Source organism: Saccostrea cucullata, unplaced genomic scaffold (genome assembly GCF_032062105.1).
Source record: "Saccostrea cucullata isolate Sc308-1 unplaced genomic scaffold, CSIRO_AGI_Scuc_v1 ctg7244, whole genome shotgun sequence".
In the NCBI taxonomy this organism is placed as follows: domain Eukaryota; kingdom Metazoa; phylum Mollusca; class Bivalvia; order Ostreida; family Ostreidae; genus Saccostrea; species Saccostrea cuccullata.
Genome location: NW_026926695.1, coordinates 7,375 through 18,439, shown reverse-complemented (window position 1 = coordinate 18,439; position 11,065 = coordinate 7,375). Strand labels below are relative to the sequence as shown.

At 32.5% G+C, this 11,065-nt stretch overlaps 1 protein-coding gene and 1 long non-coding RNA gene across 4 annotated transcripts; one reads left to right on the top strand and one right to left on the bottom strand.

Annotated features, from left to right (window-relative positions):
• Window positions 1-321: 321 nt before the first annotated feature.
• LOC134272438 (uncharacterized) lies at window positions 322-7,032 on the top strand. 3 transcript variants are annotated; one of them, XR_009993196.1, is made up of 5 exons: window positions 322-593; window positions 1,526-1,595; window positions 2,529-3,856; window positions 4,415-5,287; window positions 5,351-7,032. It is a non-coding gene; the product is annotated as an uncharacterized LOC134272438 (long non-coding RNA). The 3 variants fall into 3 exon arrangements; XR_009993197.1 differs by lacking the exon at window positions 322-593 and adding an exon at window positions 1,190-1,422; XR_009993195.1 differs by lacking the exon at window positions 4,415-5,287 and having other exon boundaries at window positions 2,529-2,673; window positions 5,851-7,032.
• A 1,260-nt stretch (window positions 7,033-8,292) lies between these two features.
• Window positions 8,293-9,576, bottom strand: LOC134272437 (snaclec jerdonibitin subunit alpha-like). Its single transcript, XM_062754674.1, has 2 exons — window positions 9,372-9,576; window positions 8,293-8,531 (listed from the first exon to the last, which is right to left on the bottom strand). The coding sequence occupies exons 1-2, from the start codon at window positions 9,559-9,561 to the stop codon at window positions 8,293-8,295; spliced, it is 429 nt and encodes a 142-aa protein (XP_062610658.1). The 5' UTR covers window positions 9,562-9,576.
• Between the last annotated feature and the right edge of the window lie 1,489 nt (window positions 9,577-11,065).

Sequence of the window (11,065 nt, the reverse complement as noted above, 5' to 3'; positions counted from 1 at the left end):
AAAAAATAATTGAAATTATAAATTCTGTAAATTTTATCGCACATCACCAGAGTAAACCCGACAGACGTATTTCATATAGCGATCCAGAATTCTTTATTTTACTATTGGTCATAAACATTCAAATTAAACATGTAACATTGTAAACATATAGTGTTTGGAAGTTGTCTTAGTGTTATTTTTTGTTTCTCTATTTTCTTTCCTTTTATGACTTCATTTAACTTTTTTGTCGGGAGGAAGGAACAGGGCGTCCCGAAAAATTGCAATTTTTATTTTGTCGTGTCGTTGATCATTTTTTGCAGCTCGGAGGACCTGCTCATATATGCTATTTATGTTCATAAATAATTTTATGCCCATTTCTTGTGTATTGAAAGTGGGACAAGCGAGATAACTCTAATACTTTTGTTCGGTCTTGTTTTTGGAACAGCCTCAGTATATGATTGAGTACAATCAGTGGCAGCGCCATATTTGTATGGAAATACAATTTTATTTTTGAACAAGCAAGTTGGCTTACAGCGTGTCCAGTGCACAGTTAATACATTTGATGGACTTCTCGTGGTGTGATCTTTTGGATTTCCAAGGAATTCAGCACATTTGTAAGTGTTAAAAGACGAGACTTGAAATTCGGTCCTGGCACACGTGGAAGGCCTACGTGCGTTCCGATTTTTCATCATTCGTAACCTGTGTTGTCCCAACGATCATTGTTTTGTACTGTGTTCTTCCTTCATCAAGATGTCTGTATTAATATTTGGTGACTCACACATTCGACGCTTATATCATTATGCGAGGAATCAGAGACAACTTTGAAACAATTATATTTAATGTACAAAATGTAGCGATCTCGGTCATTGGGATTAGTGGGGACAGAATAGGTCGAAGTATGGACATTAGAGTGCTAGAAGAGGAGATTCAAAGGAACCAACCACAGAAGCTAACTTTACATATTGCGGGAAACGATAGGCCTATCGATCAGCCGCAGGCTGATGAGGATTCGGTTAGGGAGATTGTGTCAAAAATAATGGCAACATGTGACTTGTTTTTAAACCGGTATCATTTAAATAAGATATATGTGTGTCAGTCGTTACCAAGATATTCCACCAGACACTGCCGAGTTGTTTTAACGTTATATAATAAGTAAATAGTCTTGGCAAATCAACTTTTAAAAGAAGAAGTTAAAAACAGAAGGCAGGTTGTGTACTGGAAGTTAAAAGGCTTGAAGAACTCTGTAGTGAATAACTTTTGTGATTAGGGCAATCAGGGGTGCTGTGATACATAGTACAAGTGATAGCTAGATAAATAGTTTGTATGTCATTTAGCCATATAACAATTATGGTTAATTTGCATCTTAAGTTTATGAAACAGGCAATACATCTATATGTACCTTAGCCTTAGTACCCTAGTGACTTAGAACATCTTACAAAACGGGTATTAATGATTTAAAAAAAAAAAAGAAGCTTATTATGCATATATGACACAATGTTATACGTTCAGCAGTTTTCTGTTTAATCACATATTAGATGCATTGTAGAGAGCCAGTCCAAGAGTGGGAAATACAGAAAGGGACCCTTGTGATCAAGCATTTATTTTTACTTAGAACAGTAAGTCTGGAAACTTTTTCTACTGCATGAGCTGCAGAAGAGCCTGTGATAATTTGCCACATGTTCAAGTATGAGTGGTAATTTTGCCACATTACTGAACAATTAGTGGTATTTTAATGTATTACTGAATCTTGATAATTTTATCAAGTTACAAATGCGATAATTCTATCGCTATGCTTTAAAATAAGTGATAATTTTATCACGTCTTGATCAGTGCTGAATCTTGATAATTCTATCAAGTTATAAATGCGATAATTCTATTGCAATTAGTGATAATTTTATCACGTCTTCAATAGTGCTGAATCTTGATAATTCTATCAAGTTACAAATGCGATAATTCTATCGCTATGCTTTACAATTAGTGATAATTTTATCACGTCTTGATCAGTGCTGAATCTTGATAATTCTATCAAGTTATAAATGCGATAACTCTATCGCAATTAGTGATAATTTTATCACGTCTTCAATAGTGCTGAATCTTGATAATTCTATCAAGTTACAAATGCGATAATTCTATCGCTATGCTTTACAATTAGTGATAATTTTATCACGTCTTGATCAGTGCTGAATCTTGATAATTCTATCAAGTTATAAATGCGATAATTCTATCGCTATGCTTCACTAGGGATAGTGAATTAATTAGTGATATTGCAATGGTTTCTTGATACATTGTGTAGCTATATTTCACTAGTGCACTGTAATTATACAGATTGTTTTAAGATTTAAACAATAATTGGTATAAAGAACTACCCTAGAGTCAGGTCTAATGGGTAATTTTATCCTATTGCCTGATATGGACTAATATTTGGATGAGTAAATCAACAATAATTTTGCCACATTAATCAAAAGCTGATAATTTTATCAGTCATAGATAGGTTGAATTCTTGACATGATTTGTATAAATTAGGCATACATGCTAACATCCATTTACAGAGATGAGTACCGGTAATAGGCCTACAGACTATGGGGTGGTTACAAAGCCAGTTAATTTACAACAAGAGGAAGTCGCAAGTGACACTCCAACAAGCAACAATCATTCAAGCCAATTAGAAGATGGCAATTTTACCAAGTAATTCAGGTACTAATTAACAAACAGCATCTAAGGAGTTATCGCTTAGCGCAGGGGTTAAGAATCCCAGTATCATTAAGCCATTGGGTCTCGGTGTAGATTCTAAGATAAAAAGCAAAATCTGGGGAAATGAATTTGTTGATTTGGAAATTTGTTAGGAATCAAAAATAAGAATAATTATAAAGGCTTTGAAATCAGTGAAATCTTAGAAGGGGAGTGTGAAATAAAGCCCAAAAAGCAAACATTAAATTCAGAAATCCATAGTGAGGCATTGGCTATCAGTTTGGGTAAATCCAAAGTAGGTCTAAATTCTGGGTTTCTGGTATTCATAATCAATTCAAATCTGTTCAATATCAGGAGGTAGAAGATGCAGTAGGTTGAATGCGCATATATGAGAAAAATTGCGGGTTGTTTAAATTGGATATTCAGAATGCATATAAAATTGTTCCAATACATTGTTCAGATTGGGAATTGTTGGGTTTTACTTTAGAAAATGAATACTATTTTGACAAAACTCTCCCTATGTGACTTAATTTTTCTTGTCAGTTATTTGAAGAATTCAGTACTGCAGTACATTGGGTATGTGAAAACAAGTTAGGCTTACATGGGAGACTAGTTCATGTTTTTGTTCAAGGATATTGGTATTCCAATTAAGGAGTTAAAAACTGTCCTTCCCTGTGCTTCGCTTATATGTTTGGGTATTGAGTTGGATTCTATTTTGATGGAGTCATGTTTAGCACAAGACAAGTTAACTAAAGCTAGACACCTAATACAAATTCACAAGTCTAAAAAATCTATAACATTACTAGAGTTACAGTCTGTAATAGGTCTGTTAAACTTCGCCTGTTCAGTGGTCATTCCAGGACGCCCATTTCCTAGGCGGCTAATTGATCTGTTAATTGAGTTAACTCAACCTTTTCATCATAGGAGATTGAATAAGGAAGCTCGAGCGGATTTAAATGCTTGGGGATTGTTTTTGGAGCATTTCAATGGCAAGTCACTGTTTTCATCAGAGCAATGAGACAATTCTGACTCATTACAATTGTATATGGATACAAGTAACATTGGTTTCTGTGGTTATTTACGAAATCAGTATTTTAGTGGTATATGGCCTAAAACCTGGAAAACCTATCATATTACAATAAAAGGAGTTATTTCCCAGTGTACTTGCAGTTCAGCTTTGGGCAGATCAGTTTGAAAATTAATGTGTTATTATTAAAATTTTTTTCACGGATAATGATGCTGTTGTGCACATCATCAACAAACAAACCTAAAGTAAAGACAAATGGTTCTTGTTTGTCGTTTAGTAGTGCAATATTTTAAACACAATATTTTATTTCAAGGAAGACATGTATCGGGTTTAGATAATGTTTTAGCTGATCATCTTTCTCGCCAGCAGATTCCACAGTCCCTACAAAAAATTTCCTACAACAACCCTGTAGCATGCCATAACAACGAGGACAATCTCAAAGTTTAGAATCAATAGCTTCAGATCTAATAAATCAGTCATTAGCAGCATCAACTCATAATACTTATCAAAGGGCAATTGAATATTGCCATTGTTTGGTGTCATCATTTTGCTTTGCCAAGGAAAGGTGTACCAGCAAAAGCAGAAGCTTAAGATATCATTTTGTTTATAGCTTATTGTTACTGGCAACCTATGTTTCAGCATTAAGTATTCAACATAAGATAAGGAATATGAAAGGCCCAACTTTTAGTGAAAAAATGTTTACAAGGTTACAAGAATAAGACAAGCTTAGTGGACCCTAGGTTACCTATAACACCAATCATTCTTAAACAGCTGATAGCTTCTTTACAATATACAACAAGTTTATATTTTGTACAGGTACTTATGAAAAGTGTGTATTTAGTGGCATTTCACTGTTTTCTTAGGATTGTAATTTACAGCTTCAAAAGACAGAAATTGTCATTTATTGACAATACAATCTGTACATTTTTTAGAAAATACTTCAGACTGCCCAGTAGGGTTGGAGTTGACTATGAAAACTTTCAAACATGGTAAAGGTCAATCTTACACTGTGCATGTGAAAAATGACAGCAAAGATAACACAATATGTCCTGTTCAGGCCCTATGGACATATTTTCAATTACGAAAACCAACTTCTGGTCCTCTTTTTACTTTCATGGATGGGTCACCGGTGTCACGGAAATATTGTACAGATCAGTTATGTTTGCCATTAAATTGGTGTGGGTTAGATTGTAAATGATATAAAGGTCACAGCTTTAGAATCAGAGCAGCAACAACGGCTTTTTCCAGTGGAGTTCTAGAGCAAAAAATTAAATCAATGGGGCGGTGGTCATTAGACGCTTTCAAAAAGTACATTCGAATCCCCTTTGTAAACCTTTGACTGCTCACGAGGTGAGGTTGAGGTAAAGAGTTATGACCATGGTGACAAGAGCATCTGGTCAGATTATAATTCATGACATTTCAAATCTACTCTGAGTTGAGTTCCTATAAAATAGTGAGTAATTTGTTAACTTGTTTGGTTGATTGCAATCAAGTGTTTTAATTACTGGTGTCACAAAATTATACCCAATCATGGTGACAAGAGCATCTGGTCAGATTATATTTCATGACATTTCAAATCTACTTTGAGTTGAGGTTGAGGTAATGAGTTATGAATGGTGACAAGAGCATGACATTTCAAATCTACTCTGAGTTGAGTTCCTATAAAATAGTGAGTAATTTGTTAACTTGTTTGGTTGATTGCAATCAAGTGTTTTAATTACTAGTGTCACAAAATTATACCCAATCATGGTGACAAGAGCATCTGGTCAGATTATATTTCATGACATTTCAAATCTACTTTGAGTTGAGTTCCTATAAAATAGTGAGTAATTTGTTAACTTGTTTGGTTGATTGCAATCAAGTGTTTTAATTACTGGTGTCACAAAATTATACCCAATCATGGTGACAAGAGCATCTGGTCAGATTATAATTCATGACATTTCAAATCTACTTTGAGTTGAGTTCCTATAAAATAGTGAGTAATTTATTTGGTTGATGTCAATCAAGTGTGTTAATTACTGGTGTCACAAATTATACCCAATCATGGTGACAAGAGCATCTGATTGTAAAATAAATATCAAACCAGTAATAGAGAATATGAGGGTTTGGACAATTGTCAAAATATGTGAACAAGTGTGACACATTATCTGTTTCAGGAAAGAGGACATTGGCTTAGAAAAACAGTTTCAACCATGATGACAGGAGCATCTGGTTGTATCAAGTAGTAAAGTTTTGATGTAATTATGCATCTACAAGTGTGACACATTATCTGTTTCAGGAAAGAGGACATTGGCTTAGAAAAACATTTTCAACCATGATGACAGGAGCATCTGGTTGTATCAAGAAGTAGTAAAGTTTTGACGTAATTATGCATCTAACAAAGTTTGTGTACAATGCATAATAATATGGTATTGTTTACAAGAGTTGAAATACTTTCTTTGTATGTTGGTAATGTGTTATTTTTCATTGTTTGTATCCGGTTTGTATGAATTTTAGGGATACTTCTATTGTAGTAAGATTAAGACTCGCACTAGGGTTGGGTGGGGATTACTGCTGATGACAGTTCAGATCTGCCTGTCATTGGCAGTAAGTGGCATTTTTACCTTACCCCACCTTTGATGTAAAAATTTTATACAGTAATGTTTTGATCTATTTCGAAGTTGCATGTAGTGATATTGGTATCACTGCAAGGTTTATAAATGTAAATCTATCAAACTACATTTTCATTTTTGTAATAGTTTTACAAAATTGTCATTTGGTAATAAATGACCTTTTTCAACTTCAAACGGTGTTGTGTTGGTATCAGATAGTATAATATTACATCAAACAGAGCAACCTTTAGTGCGAGTATCAGGAAGATGGGCATAAATGCTATTTATGTTCATAAATAATTTTATGCCCATTTCTTGTGTATTGAAAGTGGGACAAGCGAGATAACTCTAATACTTTTGTTCGGTCTTGTTTTTGGAACAGCCTCAGTATATGATTGAGTACAATCAGTGGCAGCGCCATATTTGTATGGAAATACAATTTTATTTTTGAACAACCCTCCCACCTCTCCCTAATAGTTAAAAAATTATAGTGTTCTTAATTGATGTGAATAATTTGACAATATTTTTCCATATTTCTTTTTTCAGTAGGTAAGGCATTTTTACCTTACCCCACCTTTGATGTAAAAATTTTATACAGTAATGTTTTGATCTATTTCGAAGTTGCATGTAGTGATATTGGTATCACTGCAAGGTTTATAAATGTAAATCTATCAAACTACATTTTCATTTTTGTAATAGTTTTACAAAATTGTCATTTGGTAATAAATGACCTTTTTCAACTTCAAACGGTGTTGTGTTGGTATCAGATAGTATAACATTACATCAAACAGAGCAACCTTTAGTGCGAGTATCAGGAAGATGGGCATAAATATGTTTTATCTTTGGTGTATGGGATTGAGATGAATGAAGTTATTCAGAATTAAAGATAACTATACAATAAAAAGATAATACATCAGAATGTTCTTTCACTTTAAAAAATGCGAGAAATAATCTTTTTACTTCCAAAAAGTGCATCTTGAAATATATGTTAATCATATCTTGAAATATATGTTAATCATATTTCATTTAATTAAAATTGTTAATCATTTACTATGAAAAAAAAAAGATAGGTCCCTTTTATTAAAATATTTATCTCATAAAAACTTATGTTACACAGTTGTGTTTTATATTAATTATGTCAAACAAATTTTTGAAAATAGGTGATGCATGTGTCTGATTGTTAGTCAAATACTGATTGATTTTTTTTCCTACGAATTGTTAAGTCATAATTTACACACTGAATTGTCGAAGTATTTTCCGCGATGTCCCGCTCATGACAAGGAGCACAAGGCGGGTGTGACCGGTCGGCAGGGGATGCTCACTCCTCCATGGCACCTGATCCCACCTATGATATTTTATAGGTCTGTGATTGCTCTGATCCTTTTTATTGTTTGAAGGACTTTCAGCTTGAATACCGTTTCTTTTCTCCATATATTTCATCAATCACTTTTCGTTATCTTTTTTCTTTTTTCAGAGCACATCAGGCCTTGAGACCTTAAACTAAGAACAGACTTTTACTATTATTGGACTTTTACGAGAAGCGCTGACTTCTACAGTTGACAGTTTACTTGGACATTTAAACTTTTATCATGTACGGAAGTACAGAATTGATATTGCATAAGAAAACCTTCATAGTGGTCATAGGTATGGTGTTAGGGACACTAACATGTGAAGACCGGGAGTTGAGGCAAGGGAAGTTATCGTTTTCTTCAAGGACAACTTAATTGTGCATTGAAATAACCCGTTATTTTCGTTTACTTAAATGTTGAGCTAAATATTTATATCATAAAAGAGCTAGCGTACATACATGTAGCTCTAGTGTAAAAGTAATCATCAACTGTAAAAGTCAGCGCTCCTCGTAAAAGTCCATTATTATATATTTACTGAATAACGCTTATCTACCAAGGTACTATTTCATTTTATTTAATGACTGCACGACATTAACAAAGCAAACTTAAAATTCTCTTTGAAAAATAAACACTATTTTTAAATGCCACACTTTTTATTTCAACATCTTGTACTCTCACAGATGTAGCCCATTCTCTGGGTCCCAAAGGGAGAAACGTAGCCCCACTGGTAACCTCTCTTCATTATGAAAGCGTAGTTTGTGACATCCTGGGAACGAGCCATAAAAGCGTTGTCTGACCCGGGGAAATTCTGGTAGGTCATTCTGGACCCGTCGGTCCACCTCCATTGCCCTCTACGGTATTCCCCTCCGATGAACCATCCATCGGCATTATACCCAGCTGTTAGAACATGTGTACTCACGTTATGATTTTTGAAACAGGATTATTATAAATAAAATCTTCCTTATTTAAATGACGTTTATAATGTTATAAAGGAAATCTTTTAATGTACTTAATGTTTAGAACTATTGTTATAATTAAAAGTAAATCTTCTTAATTTACCTAATAAATATAATTGATAGAAAGTAAATATTCATACTTTTTATTGTGGTTTCAAATACCTTTTTTTTAAACTTAATTAAGAGATAATATTCATACCACAGTGTGGCATACTGTATAGCAGGTTTCTTTATCAGGTATAAAATTTAACATTTTGCTTGATCAAAGATTTGCTAATAATTTTAACGGACACAAAGTTCCGTGACATTGCAATAGAAAGGAAATTCATCTCTTAGATACGTTTCAGTATGTTCAAGATAAATTTGAATACAGATTTAAACAAACCTTTCGAATAAATATAATTTTATACCAGATGAAATTTTGTTGTGTATACAACAAAATAATTCAAGTAATTCAAAGTGATTTGTCTTGTATGTGGAAGTGATAATGCAGAGTGACAATTTGGCGGTTTAAAGATAAGCAGCTTACTACAAAATTGCTATAAATAAGCCAAAGATTTCGCCACACTAAATAAAAATCCGCAGTAAGGTTTTACTTAATTCTATGACAAAATATGGAAATATGTGCTTTTGATATTTTGGACAATCAAAATGTCTTATTACTCAGTGTTTTTTTTTTCCGTTCTTGTTCAGGTATTTCAAATATCAATGAGAGAAATTCATCATCAGTTTTGTCATTTGAGGAATTTGTCATAATTTGAATAAGAAAAGAATCGCTTACGATTTTCTCTTTGCAGGAACTTTTGAAGAAAGACATCTTCCTCAAAATGGTCAATTTTCAAGAGGGACATCCGCTTTCTTTCACAAGCTCTCTTTGCATCCTTCCAACTCCGGATCCTTGAATTTTGTGGGTTAATGTCGTATGTTTGACAATGTCGACGAGCAGAGACTGCCTCTATCATTTTAATCATGTCATAATTTTTTTGAAATATGATTTACTCAATTCATTGTTCTCAGATATATATGAGCAAAGATTTTTTTTAAATTTAATGATAAATAATATTTCAAACACTGTATAAATTATTATGTAAAATGAAAAAATGAATCTAAGAATAAACAGATCCTGCATTTCAATCTTTTTCCTCTTAACATAAATATTTAATTTTATGACATATGAGTAAAAAAATCAAAATGTGTTAATAAAAAAGTAAACAAACCTAAGATGAGGAACACAAGAGCAAATGAGAACAAAATCAAATGGTTCTTCATCTAGAATAAATAATTAAACATAATAACCTTCATTGTTAAAGTGTAGTACCGGTATATATGTTCAATTCATGTCAATGTATATTACATTTTAAAAGTATTTCATTTCTCAGATTGTTAGTATTTTCACGCTTTTATTCTTTTTTCGGAAGAACGATTAGTAAGTACATGTATATCTACATTTTATCAGATATATCAAATGTAATGAATATATTAAAATTTATATAATTATACTAAGTAAAGATTTGATTTATTCAAGTGTTTACAAAATAGACTCTCAGTTGTTTCTTCAGATAATAAAACTTTGGTGGAAAAACTTATGCATATGTTTTTAAAGCACAAGTCATTGCATTCCCTTTTTTCTAATGTAGTACACTTATAAGAGAAATCCTTAATTCAGAGTATTCTCATATTCTATCTTCTAAACAAGTTTCTTGTGCATTTTATCAGAATATTTCATTATAAGGAGAGAAACTGCTTTAAAGTTGTGTACTCTTGTGAAATGGTCCCACAGTATAATGCATTTTCACCAAAAAAAAAAACATACAAGAACATTACTTTTTAAACGCTAAAAAAAGGTCAATATCCTCCCCGCATTCTATTTTCAAATTATTCTTACACCATTATACTTACAATTGGCCGAATCACAGCACACTATGTCGAGGAAAACTTAATTTTGGTCTTTTATGCATAATCGGCCAAATGTTGCCTTTTAATTAATCACATCCTCGTCATCTGATAGATAATTATCATTAGCATTTAATAAATAAAGGGGACATTGGTCAGTATCTCATTGGTTTATGAGTTGAACATATTGGAACAAGGCATTAAAACCAGCTGGCCAGTTTATAAATATCTCTTATTCAAAGTACATCATGTAACATATTACAATTATATCATTTCCAAAGATCCTTGAGAATAAATAAAATACAATGTATATATCAGTAATTCATGTTTAATTTATAATTAATGTTTTATATGTTTTATATAATCAAATATTATACTTTATGGAATACAGTGAATGACAAATATGTGGTCATAAGAAACCATATCAGTTGATAATGACAGAAGACAAAGTACATGTAAAAGGAATAAAATCACTCAATCACTCAAAATGAATGCTGATGTTCAAAATTATATAATATCAGTATAATATCATGTCACTCAAATTATAGTATCTCTTACAGACCATTAAAACTAGTATGGTCG